We start from the raw sequence: 18,010 nt of genomic DNA on the forward strand, positions 1-18,010 counted from the left end.
CAAGAAAAGCCTTTGGCATTTGCCCGATTAGACCAAGGTTGGTGATAAGACTGAAGAGTTGTGTTATGAAGAATTTGCTTTGATTGAGTTTGGACGACACTGAGAATGAGTTAATTCTCAGCTGTTCTAATAAAGTCTGTTTGTTTTTGAACAGCTTGCTACTTACTAATACTAATACTACCTACTTGGGCATGGGTCACAACACCACTAGAGACTTGTGGCTGGGGAATTCTGGGAGTTGAAGTCCACAGGTTTTAAAAGTTGCTTGAAGTCAAGGAACTTCCCGAGACCTCCTCCCCCTGGGCTGTGGCCCACTACCAGACTTCAGCCCATTCGGAACTGGGCCATGCAAGCTGGGGGGGGGGCAAGTACACATGTGCATGCAGCTCCACTCGTGTGAATGGCAACTGCTCGTTCTCAAAGCTCTATTTGTGTAAGGGGTGAGTGCGCCTGCCCTCCACTCAAACAATTGGAGCTGTGCATGCATTCACCTGCCATTCACACAACATCATTCTCTCTACCCTCCCCTCCGCTGGGCCATTAAGCCAGAAAGGTTGGGGACCACTGCTCCAGAAAAGAAACAACTAATTTTTATTTATTTTAGAAAATTTATATTGCCGCTTGCTTGCACATGGCGACTCAAGGCGGCTTACATGAATATATAATATACTTTAAATACTTTAAATAACTAAATGAAGTTGCTTTCAGAAACGCCTGCTTTTGTTGAAGGTATAGAGGTAGCTCTTGACTTACAGCCATTTGCTTAGCAACCATGAAAAATTATAATGGCAATAAAACAAGTGACTTATGACTGGACCTTGCACTTAACTGTGGTTAGAAAGCAGTACTGCAGGCTAATTCTGCCCACTGCTAGGAGTTCGAACCTGACCAGCTCAAGGTTGACTCAGCTTTCCATCCTTCTGAGGTTGGTAAATGAGGATCCAGATTGTTGGGGGCAATAACCTGATTCTGTAAACTACTGTTGTGTCTTGCAGCCAGGGCCTTCTTACCTGCTCCCGAACACTGAGGAATGTATGCCTCCCGGCCCAAGTCCTGGCTCCATGCCCACACAAACTGCAGAAGAAGGAGCATCTCCCTGCCCCAGCCCTGACTCCATGCCCAGGCAAACGGAGCAGCTAGACCCCTCCCCCTCCTCCACAGCAGGTGAGCCTGAGGAGGGTTTATTCCCAACAGCTGATTGGAGTAATCCTCGCATCAGAAGATTGGATAGGCGGAGGCAACAGAGGGAAGGGAGGGGCAGGCCTTAATGAGTGCTGAGTCATGGAGCCACACCCCATGGCCTATATAAAGGATCTACTTTCTGGCAGTCTCTGAGTCAGGCAAAAGTCAAACTTATCTTGCTGAAGTCACTTACTGGTCTCCTGCCTGCTCTGAGGACTTTGCTAGGACTTTGGGCAGAGCTGCAGAGGCAAGCCTGATTCGGATTTCCCTGACCCAGCTGTCAGCGGAGGAGTGGGACACGACAACTACTTAGAGAGGGCTATAAAGCACTATGAAGCGGTATGCAAGTCTAAGTGCTATTGCTAAGTGTTATTAACCTGTCGTAGCATCCCTACTGTCACACGATCAAAATCTGAGTGATTGGCAACTGTCATGTATTTACAATGGTGGCAGCATCCCGGAGTCATGTGATCGCCATTTGCACCTTCCCAGCTGGCTTCCAACAAGTAAAGTCAAAGAGGAAAGCCGGATTTGCTTAACGGTCGCTTGATTTGCTTAACAGCTGCAGTGATTCACTTAACAACCATGTCATAAATTTGGCCACAATTCACTTCACCACCACCTTGCTTAGCAATGGAAATTCTGGTCCCACTTGTGGTCGTAAGGCGAGGACTACCTTTACCTCCAATGAAACCTTTTATATTCTAGGACAGTGACGGCTAACTTTTTCCGGACCGAGTGCCCAAAGCATGCCCCCGCGCCTGAACCCCCAAAATGAAATGTGCATGCGGCCCCTGTGCATGCGCCCCACCCCCTGTACACGCCCTCCGCCCTGCGCATGTGCGGCAGAGACCCAAAGAGCAGCTGGCCAGCGGGAGGCACGCGTGCATGCGCAGCGGAGCTGAACTGGGGCGATGGCTCATGTGCCATCAGAGAGGGTGCTGCGTGCCACCTCTGGCGCGCATGTCACAGATTCTTCATCACGGTTCTAAGATCTCCACCAGACCCAAATTTCGGGGTGAGTTACCATCTGTACGCTGATGATACTCAGCTGTACTTTTCCAACCCGGACCACCCCAACGAAGCTGTCGAAGTGCTGTCCCGGTGCCTGGAAGCCGTACGGGTCTGGATGGGGAGAAACAGACTCAATCCCTCCAAGACGGAGTGGCTGTGGATGCCGGCACCTCGGTACAGTCAGCTGCAACCACGGCTGACTGTTGGGGGCGAGTTATTGGCCCCAAGGGAGGGGGTACGCAACTTGGGTGTCTTCCTGGATGGACGGCTGTCTTAACACCTGGCGGCCGTCTCCAGGAGGGCTTTTTACCAGGTAAGCTTGATTCGCCAGTTGCGTCCCTTCCTTGACCGGGATGCCTTATGCACGGTCACTCATGCTCTGGTCACTTCTCGTTTGGATTATTGCAATGCTCTCTACATGGGGCTGCCCTTGAGGTGCACCCGGAGGCTGCAGCTAGTCCAGAATGCAGCTGCGCGAGTAGTAACGGGAGCCACTCGTTGCTCCCACGTAACACCACTGCTACGCAGTCTGCACTGGCTTCCTGTAGTCTTTCGGGTGTGCTTCAAGATTTTGGTTATCACCTTTAAAGCGCTCCATGGCTTAGGACCCGGGTACTTACGGGACCGCCTGCTGTTACCTTATGCCTCCCACCGACCCGTACGCTCACACAGAGAGGGTCTTCTCAGGGTGCCGTCCGCCAAACAATGTCGGCTGGCGGCCCCCAGGGGCAGGGCCTTCTCTGTTGGAGCTCCTACACTCTGGAACGAACTTCCCCCTGGCCTACGCCAAGTGCCTGATCTTCGGACCTTTCGCCGTGAGCTAAAAACACACTTATTTATTCAAGCGGGACTGGCTTAATAGTTTTTTAAATTTTAATTGGGGTTTTATTATTATTTTAGGGTTTTTTTTAATTTTAAATTTTTATATGTCGGCCATTTTGTAATATGCTTTGTTTTAATTTTTTTGTTTTAATTGTATATACTTTGAGTTTTTATCTTTTGGCTGTACACCGCCCTGAGTCCTTCGGGAGAAGGGCGGTATAAAAATCTAAACAAACAAACAAACAAATAAATAAATAACCAGTGACAGAGACCACTAGAAAGCCCAAGGAAGGCTGATCTTGGAAGGTTCTGCATGGGATAAAACTTACCTATAGATTTACTCTCCGATGGGTGCTCCAGTTCTCGAAAAGCACTGTATCTATCTCCATAATCTACGGTACATATTTAAAAATAAGAGAATGTAGTTAAAATTCTGATAAGAGATTCAGAAAGCTCCTGTTTTGTAGTAGCACATGGCTGGTATTTTATTTATTATTTATTCAATTGTTAACGTCACCCGTCTCTCCGACAAGGTGACTCTGGGCACTTTACAAGTTATAATGTAATACTGAAAGGCTTTCAGGTTTTTGCGAGAGCCAGTTCTGACAAAAGCGCCCTGCCTCAATCCAAATTAGTCAAGTTATCAAAATGGGTAGTAAATTGTCCTGCCCAAAACAGAAGGGCTCCGAGCCTATCTCCCAGGTAGGGTGGAATGCAAGTGTAGGGCTCTGATGCTCACAATGAATCCTGGAGTGGGGTTTGCTTCCGCAAAGAGGAAGAGGAAGAGGAGGAGGAGTTGTTGATGTTCTCTGAGCTTGGTTGTTTGCTTTGCAGACGTTTCATCAGCACTGATGATGTTACGGAGTTGGGTAATGAAACGTCTGCAAGAAAACAACCAAGCACAGAAAGCACCAAAGATCCCAACACAAAAGACTAATGGGCACACAACTAGGACATCCACACAGGATACTACGAAACAGCTGATTCATCTGCAAACACCCACTCCAGCTACCAATCAAGATGTGACCACACAGCCAACCAACCCGCTTACAGCAACACTCCCCACCTCCCCACCAGTATTTATAGAGAGACAGCAGCTCCAACCACGCTTTGCTCACACAAGCACGAAGCCGAAAGCAACAGCCTGAAGATGACGAGTGAGACCTTGTTGAAACGTCGCCAAAAACAGTCTAAGCCAGGGGTGTCAAAAACTCGATTTCATTGAGGGCCGCATCAAGATTGTGTTTGACCTGAGGGACTGGGTGGCAATGGGCATGCCCGGGATGGGTGTGGCCAGGGTGGGCATGTCCAGCTCGACGTCACTTATCGAGGCTCCGTTTTCAGCCGCGATGGCCTCCTGCAGCCCTCTGCCAGTGAAAATGGAGCCGGGCAGGCTGCGCACAACCTTCCTGAGCTCCATTTTTGCTGGCAGAGGGCTGCAGGTGGCCTGTCTGAAAATGGAGTGAAATTGATGTGTTTTGGTGGCTTTCCTTTTTCGCTTTTTGATTGTTGCTTTTGAACGTAAGAAAAGTGGAAGGGAAAAATATCACATTTACAAAGGTAGCTTTTTTGGAAAAAATGCCCAAGTACCTTCAGCAGGCTTGTCAGATGCAATCCCCTTAAAAACAGCATACTTATCCACAGCAGGTGTCACTTTGGGGCCCGAAAAAGGTATCAGCATTGAAGGAACACTAAAGAAAGGAAAGAAGAGAAGTCGAACACATAATTGGAAAAAGAGGGATATTAGATCCAGGTAGTCCTTGATTTATAACCGTTCATTTAGGAACTATCTGAAGTTATAACAACACTGAAAAAAGGATATATGATTATTTTTCACATATTTACGACCACTGCAGCATCCCCATGGTCATGTGATCAAATTTTGGCAACTGGTTCATATTTATGACAGCTGCAGTGTCCCGCAGTCATGTGATCCCCTTTTGCAACCTTCTCACAAGCAAAATCAATGGGGAAACCGGATTCACTTAACATCTATGTAACCAACTTAACAACTGCAGTGGATTCAAATAACAACGGTGGCAAGAAAAGTCGTAAAATGGGGCAAAGCTCACTTAACAACTGTCTCGCTTAGTAACAGAATTTTTGGGCTCAATTGTGGTCGTAAGTCAAGGGCAATCTGTATTGGGATAGATATGGGATAATAATAATCTAGAAAAAAATTATGAACAAGATCAGCTCTGGTCATGGAACAATTTTACTCAGAATAAAATATGGGATTTGGAGACATATATCAGAATGAAGGAAGCCACAAAGAACAAATATGTCCAATGTCTGCCAATCTTTATGTTAAACATTCTCTGAAAATATTTTTGGAACAATTACTTAGAATATGGAAAATCAGTTTGCCACCTACAAACATTCTGTCACAAAATTAAAGCCCTTTTCTTAAGGGGCCTTATTTTAACCTTTAAAGAGGGGCCTGCATCTCAATGCACACGAAAAGAAGGTACAGAATTAGTGAATAACAGAATAACAAAGTTGGAAGGGATCTTGGAGGTCTTCTAGTCCAACCCCCTGCTAAAAGCAGGAAACTCTACTTATACCATTCCAGACAAGTGGCTGTCGAATCTCTTCTTAAAAACCTCCAGTGTTGGATTAATTCTGGAATACGGGTAGCCCTCAACTTACGATCACAATTGAGACACAAATTTCTGTTGTTACGCGAGATATTTCTTAAGTGAGTTTTGTCACAGTTGTGAAGTGAATCTCCAGTTGTTAAATTAGTAACAAAACCATTAAGTGAAATCTGGCTTTCCCATGGAATTTGCTTGTCAGAAGGTTGCAAAAGGTGACCACGTCACCCCGGGATATGGCAACTGTCATAAGTGAGTCAGTTGCCAACTGTTTGAATTCAAGACAAGTGACCATGGGGATGCTGCAATGGTCATAAACGTGAAAAATGATTGTTAGACCCCTTTTTCAGGGCTGTTTTCACATCGAACAGTCACTAAATGAACTGCTGTAAGTCGAGGACTACCTGTACTAGATTTGGCAGCAAATCCAATATGAAAAGAAATCCAGTTGCCATGACTCCACATTTATGGAAATGTGACTCAGTTTTGTGCAGTCTCTAAACTGGTTATTTGATCATGGATCAAACTGTTCATCATTGATCAAGCTCCGTGGAGTGCTCCCAAAGAAAAGCTTTTTTTTTTTTTTAAGCAATTAATCTTGCTAAACAATTACATTAATCCTGAGAAAAAGATTGATTAGAACCACCTTTTCTCCCAATTCTGACATTTGATTTAGGCTTCTATTCAGATCAGGGGCGTCAAACTCGATTTCATTGAGGGTTGTGTTTTACCTTGGAGGGAGGCGGGATGGGTGTGGCCAGGGTGGGCATGGCCACCTTGATGTCCCTCGTTTCGGGGGCGCCTGTGGCGGCCCAAGCTCTCTGCCAGAGGAAATGGAGCTGGGGAAGGCCGTGCATGGCCTTCCCGAGCTCCGTTTTCATTGGCCGAGGACTGGAGGCTGTCACAGCCGAAAAGGGAAGTTGGTAGGGCCACGCAAGGCTCTCCCGAGCTCAGTGGTGGGATTCAAATAATTTAACAACCGGTTCTCTGCCCTAATGACTAGCTGGGTAGGTGGGGCTCGGTGGTCATGTGACCGTGTGGGTGTAGCCAACTTAACATCACTCACGTCAATGGGCGCTTCCGCCTTAGCTGTTACAATGTAATAAGGGTTAACCAAAGAGGCAGTTTCTGTAAGCAGGGCAATAAAGATTAGGCTAGAAATACCACCAGAATGTTTCCTTCCTGCCTTCCTTACAGGATTAGCCCTGTAAAGTGGAAAAAAACAAAATAAGATTTCTTCCAACAATCGGTTCTCCAGACTGCTTAGAAAGTTAACAACCGGTTCTCCCGAATAGGTGCGAGCTGGCTGAATCCCACCACTGCCCGAGCTCCATTTTTGCTGGCAGAGTCACCATGGGGCGGTCCTTCACTGTTTCCAGGACGACCCCGCAGGCCAGAACTAAGCACCCTGCAGGGCGGATCCAGCCCACGGGCCTCGAGTTTGACACCCCGATTCAGATCAATACAGCGATTAGCTATAATGACGATGATAATGGTAACAATGGTATTATTGAGACTTTTCAAATCATCAGAATCCCCATTCTAGTAAACGCAGAGATGAGATTTGCTTTAAACCTTAGATAAAGCAGGAGAACATTTTTCATTTTTTCCCTTGTTTTTATTTTCTCGGGCCTTTTAAATCCTTTTAGTGCCTCCAGGGTAGCACTATTATTTTTAATGCTCTTTTAGGCGCTTTTCTTATTCTGCTGCGTTGCTGAATTATAATAATAATAATAATAATAATAATAATAATAATAATAATAATAATAATAATAATAATAATAATAATAATAATATAATGATGATGATGATGATGATGATGATGATGATGATGATGATGATGTTTTAATTTGTATACTGCCCTTCTCCCGAAGGACTCAAATTATTTATCTGTGTATCGTTTTACTCAGTTTTGTGAGTTCCCTTGAGAATGACAAGTGAGGGAAGGCAGGATAGGAAAGAGATGAAAGGAAGTAAGTACAGGTAGTCCTTGACTTACAACCGTTTGTTTAGTGACCGTTCGAAGTTACAATGGCACTGAAATCTCATGATTAAGGCTGGTCCTCATACTTATGACTGGTGCAGAATTCTCAAGGTCGCCTGAGTCTGTCTGTCTGTCTGTCTTTCTTTCTTTTTTATTGGACAAGTGGGATTGGACACACAAGGAATTTGTCTCCAGTGCATAAACTCTCATACAAGCCACAAGTGATAAATCACATAATCTCAAAACACCATCATCATAAATCATAAGATACAGTTGCTTAGCAAACAACATTTATGATGATTGCCATGTCCTGGGTTCAGGTGATCGCTATTTGCGACTGGCTTCCACTAAGCAAAGTCAAGGAGAGGGGAGGGAAAGCCCAATATGCCTGAGATTCTCAGTCATCCAAGTCATGGTTGTCTCCAAAGGTGCCTTTTTTCAAGAGGCCACTGGACTTATTTGTTTTTCTTTGAAGACGTTTCGCTTCTCATCCCAAGAAGCTTCTTCAGCTCTGACTGGATGGTGAGGAAATGGAAGGATTTATATTCCTCGCAGATATCTGGTCATTTGCATTCTTTTTAGAGAGTTGCTGAGGCCATCTGGAGCAGTAGTGAAATCTAAATTTCTTTCCTACCGGTTCTGTGGGTGTGGCTTGGTGGGGGGGGTGTCATGTGACTGGGTGGGCGTGGCTATGTGACTGGGAGCTCAAAAGACAGAAACTCACTAACAATGTCCTGCTGGAGCAGGGTTGGACTAGATGGCCTCCAGGTCCCTTCCAGCCCTGGATTATTCTCTGAAGCTGTGTCTAGTGCCAGGTTTGTAGTTCTTCCTTTCTCTCCTTTTCCCTCCCTCCCTCCCTCCCTCCCTCCCTCTTTCTTTCTTTCTTTCTTTCTTTCTTTCTTTCTTTCTTTCTTTCTTTCTTTCTTTCTTTCTTTCTTTCTTTCTTTCTTTCTTTCTTTCTTTCTTTCTTTCTTTCTTTCTTTCTTTCCTTCCTTCCTTCCTTCCTTCCTTCCTTCCTTCCTTCCTTCCTTCCTTCCTTCCTTCCTTTCGCTCTCTCTCAAACAAACCCCCCACCCCCGATTTTTTGCCTATGCCTCCCATTTTTTGCCTAGCAGGCTTCAGCTTTTTTACCTTTTAAAAAATGTTTTTAAAAGAAGGAAAAAAAAGGCTCTGACAATCGCGTGGCTCAGCTGGGCATGGGATGGGGGGGGCAGGGATTTTTGCTACCGGTTCTCCAAACCACCCGCCGCCATCACTACCAGATCAGTCGATCCGGTCCGAACCGGGAGCATTTCACCCCTGATCTGGAGGTTTATCTGTGCCCTGAGGCACAGTTCCAAGAAGGCTCCACACCCTTTTGCACTATTCAGGTGACCCTGAGGACCCCAGGTGGCCTCAATGACTCTTTATAAAAGAACCTCACGTAAACATACTTGGGATAAATCTGATTTACTATCATGATTTCTGTGGCATACAGGCAATCCTTGACTTACAGCAGTTTGTTTAGTGACCGCTTGAATTACAATGGAACTGAAAAATGTGACTTATGACCATTTTCCACGCCTATGATCGTTGCAGCATCCCTGTGGTTATGTGATTAAAATTCAGGTGCTTGACAGCTGACTCATATTTCTGAAGGTTGCAATGTCCCAGTGTCGTATGATCAAGTTTTGAGACCTTTTGACAAGCAAAGACAACGGGGAAGTTATATTCACTTAACAACCGTGTGACTAAGTTAGCAATAGCACAACCCTCTCTAAGCAGTTTTACAGAGTCAACCTCTTGCCCCCAACAATCTGGATCTTCATTTTACTGACCTCGGAAGGATGGAAGGCTGAGTCAACTTTGAGCCGGTCAGGAATCAAACTGCTGGCAGTCGGCAGAAAACGCACCTATTTATTCAAGCGGGACTGGCCTAAAATTTTATTGGGGTTATTTATATTTTAATGTTTTAAATTGTTTTAAATTTGGCCACCTTATAATATGTTTTGTTTTAATTTCTTTTAATGTTTATACTGTGATTTTTACTTGGCTGTACACCGCCCTGAGTCCTTCGGGAGAAGGGCTGTATAAAAATTGAATAAAATAAAATAAATAAAAATAAATAAATAAATACTGCATTCAAACCACTGCGCCACCTAACCATTGCACCACCATGGCTCTTCAACTGCAGTGATTCACTTAACAACCACAGCAATAAAGATTGTAAAATGGGACAGAACTCCCTTAGCATCTGTCTTACTTAGCAACAGAAATTTTGGGCTCAATTGTGGTTGTAAATTGAGGATTACCTGAACTAGCCCACTCTCCAAAACTGATTGCTATCATCCTTATCACCATATTGAGCCACGGTGGCGCAGTGGTCAGAGTACTGCAGAGTACTCTGCTGCCTGCCGGCTGCCTGCAATTTGGCAGTTCAAATCTTACCAGGCTCAAGATTGACTCAGCCTTCCATCCTTCCGGGGTCAGTAAAATGAGCACCCAAATTGTTTGGGGCAATATGCTGACTCTGTGAACCACTTAAGAGAGGTCTGTAAAGCACTGTAAAGTGGTATATAGGTCTACGTGCTATTAGCTGAGAATAACGCACATGGCACAAGAGCAACTGAAAATGGTAACCCGGTTCAGGATCTCTCAATCTCAGCGACTTTAAGATGCATGCCATGCTGGCTGGGGGATTCTGGGAATTCAAGTCCACACATCCCAAATTTGTCGAGGTTGAGAAATACTGACCTGGTCTATATCTTCTCAACTTGATTAAAAAGTGTTATGCAAAAACCGATGGCTACACACAAGAGTGTCAAATTCGCTACCTGCTCCGCTGCTGTGCTGCTGACGTTTTCTTTGATCCAGACACTTCCCCTTGAAAATCTGTAAAAGTATCGTCAAGTCCCCCCGACTTGGACGCATCTTGGAAATCCTGGAAGTCGTCATCATCTGTTTTTGCAACCTAGAGATTTGGAGGAGACATAAGAGCTTTTTCCAGGAGAATAGAATAGGAATAGGAATAGGAAGGAATAGAATAGAATAGAATAGAATAGAATAGAATAGAATAGAATAGAATAGAATAGAATAGAATAGAATAGAATAGAATAGAATAGAATAGAATAGAATAGAATAGAATAGAATAGAATGACCTTGGAGGCCTTCTAGTCCCCAGGCAGGAAACCCTATACCCGTGATGGCGAACCTATGGAACCTATGGAATTGAATGACTACGGACCAGTTGCTCTAGCATCTGTAGTCATGAAAACCTTTGAAAGGCTAGTGCTGTCCCACTTGAAAACCATCACGGATCTGCTGTTAGACCTCTTGCAATTTGCATACCAAGCAAATAGATCAACTGATGATGCTGTGAATATGGTTCCGCACTACATCCTACAACATCTTGACTCTCCAAAGACCTACGCAAGGGTCTTTTTTGTAGACTTTAGTTCAGCATTCAACACCATCATTCCAGACACTCTTCTAATTAAGCTAAACCAGCTAGCGGTACCTGAACACACTTGTAAATGGATCATAAGCTTTCTAACAAACAGGAAGCAGCAAGTGAAACTAAGCAGAATCACATCAGATACCTGTACAATTAACACTGGCACCCCCAAGGCTGTGTGCTCTCCCCACTTCTCTCCTCTCTATATACCAATGACTGCATCTCTAACGATCCATCTGGTAATCTACTGAAGTTCACAGATGACACAACAGTGATCTGTCTCATTCGAGACAATGATGAATCTGCATACAGATGGGAGGTTGAAAAACTAGCCTTGTGATGCGACTGGAACAATCTGGAACTGAACACACTCAAAACTGTAGAAATGGTGGTACACTTTAGGAGAAACCCTTCCATACTTCCACCTCTTACAATATTAGGCAACACAATATCAACAGTAGAGACCTTCAAATTTCTAGATTTTACCATATCGCAAGATCTAAAATGGACACCTAACATCAAAAACGTCATCAAAAAAGCTCAACAGAAAATGTTCTTTCTGCGCCAACTCAGTAAGCTCAAACTGCCCAAGGAGCTGCTGATTTAGTTGTACAGAGGAATTACTGAGTCTGTCATCTGCACCTCTGTAACTGTCTGGTTTGGTTCTGCAATCCAACAAGACAGACACAAGATAATTAGAACTGCACAAAAAACAATGGCTACCAACCTGCCTTCCATTGAGGACCTGTATACTGCACGAGTCAAAAAGAAGGCTGTGAAAATATCTACAGACCCCTCGCATCCTGGACATAAACGGAGAGGGTCCACAATCTGGGCATCCTTCTGGATGCACGGCTGTCGTTAGAAGAGCATATGACGGCCGTTGCCCGAGGAGCTTTTTATCAAGTTCGCTGATACGCCAGTTGCGTCCCTTCTTAGACCGGGATTCCCTATGCACAGTCACTCATGCCCTCGTCACTTCCCGCCTGGACTACTGCAGCGCTCTCTACATGGGGCTTCCCTTGAAGAGCACCAGGAGGCTCCAACTGGTTCAGAATGCGGCCGCGCGGGTGATAGAGGAAGCAACTCGAGGCTCCCATATAACACCTCTCCTGCGCAGGCTGCACTGGCTTCCGGTGGTCTTCCGGGTGCAATTCAAGGTGTTGGTTACCACCTTTAAAGCGCTCCGTGGCATAGGACCAGGTTATTTACGGGACTGCCTGCTGCTACCGGTGGCCTCCCATCGACCAGTGCGCTCCCATAGGGAGGGTCTCCTCAGGGTGCTATCGGCCAGACAATGTCGGCTGGCGACCCCCAGGGGGAAAGCCTTCTCTGTGGGGGCTCCAGCCCTCTGGAATGAGCTACCTCCAGGGATTCGTCAACTCCCTGACCTCCGAACCTTTCGATGCGAGCTGAAGACGTTTTTGTTCCATCGTGCAGGACTGGCCTAATAGTTTTTAAATGGGGCTTTTATTGGATTTTATAGTTCTTAGCCAATTTTGAATTAGTCTTTTAAATTTGTTTTTAATTTTTGTATCTGTTGTTTTATTCTGGCTGTAAACCGCCCTGAGTCCTTTGGGAGAAGGGCGGTATAGAAATTAAAATAATAAATAAATAAATAAATAAATAAGTAAATAAACTGTTTCAACTCAAAACTACGCTATAGAGCACTGCACACCAGAACAACTAGACACAAACGCCATCACTCTGCTAAACAAATAATTCCCTCAACACTGTCAAACTATTTACTAAATCTGCACTACTATTAATCTTCTCATCGTTCCCATCACCAATATCTTTCCACTTATGACTGTATGACTGTAATTTTGTTGCTGATATCCTTATGATTTATATTGTTTCCTAATATGATTTGATTGCTTATTTGTAGCCTATGACTATCATTAAGTGTTGTACCTTATGATTCTTGATGAACGTATCTTTTCTTTTATGTACGCTGAGAGCATATGCACCAAGACAAATTCCTTGTGTGTCCAATCACACCTGGCCAATAAAAAATTCTATTCTATTCTATTAGTTTCCACCCATTGCTTCTTGTCCTGCCTTCAGGTGCTTTCGACTACCCCTGGTCTAGATAATACGTTCAGACAGATGCTTGAATTCCACGGCTGAAAGTCAAAAGCTTAAAGAATAAGTTGCCTTAAACCAATTTTATGATGGGGAATTGTATTAAAAAAATGTTGGATAGCCATTTGTCTGAAATGGTGTAGGGTTTCCTGCCTCGGTAGGGGGTTGGACTAGAAGACCTCCAAGGTCCCTTCCAACTCTGTTATGTTATGTTATGTTATGTTATGTTATTTATTTATTTATTTATTCGATTTTTATACCGCCCTTCTCCCGAAGGACTCAGGGCGGTGTACAGCCAAATAAAAAGTGCAATATATAAATTAAAACAAGACTAAAACAAACATATTACAAAATGGCCAAAAATGTAAAAAATTTAAAACATTTAAAATAGTTTAAAAAACCCTAAAAATATAAATAACCCCAGATTAAAATTTAATTAGGCCAGTCCCGCTTGAATAAATAGATGTGTTTTCAGCTCACGGCGAAAAGTCCGAAGATCAGGCACTTGACGTAAACCAGGGGGAAGTTCGTTCCAAAGCGTAGGAGCTCCCAGAGAAGGCCCTTCCCCTGGGGGCCGCCGCCAGCCGACATTGTTTGGCGGACGGCACCCTGAGAAGTCCCTCTCTGTGTGAGCGTACGGGTCGGTGGGAGGCATAGGGTAACAGCAGGCGGTCCCGTAAGTACCCGGGTCCTAAGCCATGGAGCGCTTTGAAGGTGGTAACCAAAATCTTAAAGCGCACCCGAAAGACCACAGGAAGCCAGTGCAAACTGCGCAGGATTGGTGTTACATGGGAGCAATGGGTTATGTTATGTTATGTTATGTTATGTTATGTTATGTTATGTTATGTTATGTTATGTTATGTTATGTTATGTATCAGCACTAACCTGGTTTGCAGGGAAAGGTTGGATGAAACTGGTGGAAGCCTGTGTGGTGGCTCCACCCACTGGCACCGCCATGCTGATCCCCACCACTGTTGGTCCTATACTAAGAGGCATGGAAACCGGTGGCCCAGGAGGCATCAAAGGCTGTTGGCTCACTGTGACAGGGATGGCCATCTGAAGCCCACTTAAGGTAGGGATGGGAGCAGAAGGAAACTGGTTTAAACCTTCAGGGCTCATGGTCGGCACGCCTCTCTGTATGAGCGGGAAAAAAATGCAGAAAACAGAGCGTTCGCACAACCAAGTCAATTAAAGCATTTGCACACCATATACAACTTAATTGGGGCTAACGTTAAAGGTAAAGGTTCCCCTCGCACATACATGCTAGTCGTTCCCAACTCTAGGGGACGGTGCTCATCTCCGTTTCAAAGCCCAAGAGCCAGCGCTGTCCGAAGACGTTTCCGTGGTCATGTGGCTGGCATGACTAAACACCAAAGGCGCACAGAACGCTGTTACCTTCCCACCAAAGGTGGTCCCTATTTTTCTATTTGCCTTTTCTTATGTGCTTTCGAATTGCTAGGTTGGCAGAAGCTGGGACAAGTAACGGGAGCTCACCCCGTTATGCGGCACTAGGGATTCGAACCGCTGAACTTCCAACCTTTCAATCGACAAGCTCAGCATCTTACCCGCTGAACCACTGCATCCCAATTGGTGCTAATTTTAGTTTTGCTTAATTATTTGCAGGTAACACTAGCCCCTGGATAGACAAACCATTAAGGACATCCCCTCCCCCCTTCCCAGTTTTATCTTTGACCCTGATTCCTACCTGAGTTAGCGCAATCATAGCCAAAACGGTGTAGAGTTCTTCTTTGGTCAGCTTCCCTGGAGTGGTGCGATTGGCTAAGGCCCAAATTTGCCCAAGAGTTTCTCGGGGAAGCCCAGAGGACATCAGAATTGGATAGAGTTTGCCAGTATCTATCCCAGAGGGTGTCATGGTGGTTTCGAGGATCTTCTTATAAAGATCTGCGAAGGGAAGAATTTGGTCCAAGGGATTACCGTATTTTTCGGAGTATAAGACGCACCCTTTCCCCCCCCCAAAAAAGAGGGTGAAAATCTGGGTGTGTCTTATACTCAAAATGTAACCCCGCCGAGCTTCTCAAACGGAGGTTTCAGAGGCTGAAAAAAGCATCAGAAATGAAGCTTCAGAAAAGAAGCCCCCAAACAGAGCTTCAGAGGCTTTTTTTCTGAAGCTGTTTTGGAGGCTTTCAGAGGCAGAAAAAAGTTTTTTCTGAAACAGAGTTTCAGAAGTTTCAGAAGCAGAAAAAAAAAGGAAAAAAAAAAAAGGAAGGCACAGACTAAGGAACCTGTTGCTAAAATTCATCTCTGGGAACAGCTGATTCCAGGAGGCTGATCCACCTGCCAATCAGCTTTTTTCTTATTTTCCTCCCCAAAAACTGAGGTGGGTCTTATACTCCGAAAAATACGGTAAATCAAGCAAATTCAAAAGGCTGGGGCTTTTCTGCCCTCAAACATTAACCTGGATTGATTAATTTAATTTATATCCCGCCTTTACTATTTTTATAAACAACTCAAGGTGGAGAACATATCTAGTGCTCCTTCTTCCTCCTATTTTCCCCACAATGACAACCATGTGAGGTGAGTTGGGCTGAGAAAGAGTGACTGGCCCAAAGTCACCCAGCTGCCTTTCGTACCTAAGGCAGGGTTTGAGATCATGCCTTAAGTCCTAGGCTGGCGGCCCACAACCATTTGGGCACCAGGGACTGGTTCCTTGGAGAGATATTTTTCTGCGGGCCGGAGGGGCTGTGGTTTCATGTGCTGCCTGCATCCCACAGATGGGTCTTCCCTTATTTGCGTGGGCCAATTTTTTGGAATGCTGCGGAATGTTGCTGGTTCATGGGCTGGAGGTAAAGTGGCAAAGATTTATAAATTCAGTCAAAACTGAACTGCTCCAAAGAGGTCACTTTTCTTAAATGTGGATGGAATTTGCCTTTTACTAAGTTTACTAAGTTTCACAAACTGCTTCTGAAAGGACAGCTGCGATTGTGTGTGTGTGTGTGTTTGTGTGCAGTTTTAAGTCAGTTTTAACTCCTATAACTGCCTGGATAAGTCCCTGCACTTTTCTTGGCAAGGTTTTCCAGGAGTAGTTTGCCATTGTCATCTTCCTAGGGCTGAGAGAAAGTGACTGGCCTAAGGTCACCCAGCTGGCTTTGAGCGTAAGGTAGGACTAGAACTCACTCCCTGGTTTGTACCCTGGTGCCTTAACCAGTTTGGCTTTTTTTTTTTTAATCCTTGTAAATAACATCCTTGACAACAGGCTCCAAATAAAAATTCATTTGTGGTCTGATCAAAACATAGCATGGTACTTTGTCGATAGTGTAAAGAACAAGAAGAAAATGACCTGATAATAGTAATAGCACTTATATACACCGCTTCACAGTGCTTTACAGACCTCTCTAAGCAGTTTACAGTGTCAACATGTCGCCCCCAACAATCTGGGTCCTCATTTTATCCACCTCGGAAGGATGGAAGGCTGAGTCAACCTTGAGCCTGGTGAGAGTCGAACTGCCAAATTGCAGTCAGCCGGAAGTCAGCCGAAGTAGCCTGCAGTACTGCATTCTAACCACTGCGCCACCACGTCTCATAATAACATGAGAATAACATTTCCTGCCTGAATACAGTATTCATCCTCATCATTTTATTAATTATTACCTGGAATTAAATTATCATTGTAAATCCACGGAGGCATCATTTGCTGGATTGGATCCTGGGAAGGAAAAACTCCAACGCCTAAAGACACGGACAAACACACACACAAAGGCAGATCTTTAGAAAATAGCTAACACAAACGACTCCGTTGGGACACGTCAATCAAGAGTAGTTTCAAAGGAAGGGATCAGCTCTCCAAAGGTGGTTAAAGAAGTAAAAAGTGATTGGTTTGAGAAAAACGAGCATGTGTTTCTGAATTCATAGCAGACTCTGGAGCAAGTGGTGTACAGTAGCGGCCAAAATTATGGAAACCTTTTGGGAAAACTAGCTAAATTCTAAAACTAGCTAACAATATCACTTTTTTTTGGAGTAGAACCATAAAATTATATAACAATGGAAAGATAATTTAATCAAGAATGTAATGCAATAACTTGTATGAAGGATTTGCTATTAGAATAGCAGTTACAGTATAAAGAAGAAAAGTGAAACACATAGAAAAAATGAGATATACAAAAAAAAATTTCCCCAAAAAGTTACCTTTGTAAATTTTCCCCCTCCGCTTTTCTTACACTCAAAAGGGACAATCAAAAAGCAAAGAAGGAAAGAGACCAAAAAACACCAAAACAAGTGCCAATCAAGGCACTACCAATCCGGACAAACAATCAAATAATAATCAGTTCTAGGCTGTATAAACAGAGGGATAGAATCAAGATCACGTGAAGTGTTAATACCACTTTATAATGCCTTGGTAAGGCCACACTTGGAATATTGCATCCGGTTTTGGTTGCCACAATGTAAAAAAAGATGTTGAGACTCTAGAAAGAGTGCAGAGAAAAGCAACAAAGATGATTAGGGTAGTGTGGAGTCTAAAACATATAAAAAACGGTTGCAGGAACTGGGTATGTCTAGTTTGATGAAAAGAAGGACTAGGGGAGACATGATAGCAGTGTTCCAATATCTCAGGGGCTGCCACAAAGAAGAGGGAGTCAAGCTATTCTCCAAAGCACCTGAAGGCAGGACAAGAAGCAATGGATGGAAACTAATCAAGGAGGGAAGCAACTTAGAACTAAGGAGAAATTTCTTGACAGTGAAAACAATTAATCAGTGGAACAACTTGCCTCCAGAACTTGTGAATGCTCCAACACTGGAAATTTTTAAGAAGATGTTGGATAACCATTTGTCTGAAGTGGTATAGGGCTTCCTGCCTAAGCAGGGGGTTGGACTAGAAGACCTCCAAGGTCCCTTCCAATTCTGTTATTCTATTCTAATCACCATAGAAAAAATGAGATA

The 18,010-nt window shown here is 44.2% G+C and overlaps 1 protein-coding gene across 3 annotated transcripts in view; it reads right to left on the reverse strand.

Moving 5' to 3' along the window:
* Positions 1 to 18,010, reverse strand: part of SYNRG (synergin gamma) — a 104,038-nt gene that overhangs the window by 52,983 nt on the left and 33,045 nt on the right. For all 3 annotated transcript variants that reach the window (XM_058164175.1, XM_058164177.1, XM_058164176.1), the window contains 6 exons: positions 16,724 to 16,801; positions 14,820 to 15,016; positions 14,000 to 14,248; positions 10,410 to 10,546; positions 4,609 to 4,709; positions 3,348 to 3,410 (listed from right to left, as the gene is read on the reverse strand). In XM_058164175.1, the coding sequence (XP_058020158.1) occupies positions 3,348 to 3,410; positions 4,609 to 4,709; positions 10,410 to 10,546; positions 14,000 to 14,248; positions 14,820 to 15,016; positions 16,724 to 16,801 (825 nt within the window). The remainder of the gene's footprint in view (positions 1 to 3,347; positions 3,411 to 4,608; positions 4,710 to 10,409; positions 10,547 to 13,999; positions 14,249 to 14,819; positions 15,017 to 16,723; positions 16,802 to 18,010) is intronic.

The sequence above is a fragment of the Ahaetulla prasina genome, chromosome 1 (genome assembly GCF_028640845.1).
Source record: "Ahaetulla prasina isolate Xishuangbanna chromosome 1, ASM2864084v1, whole genome shotgun sequence".
In the NCBI taxonomy this organism is placed as follows: Eukaryota; Metazoa; Chordata; class Lepidosauria; order Squamata; family Colubridae; genus Ahaetulla; species Ahaetulla prasina.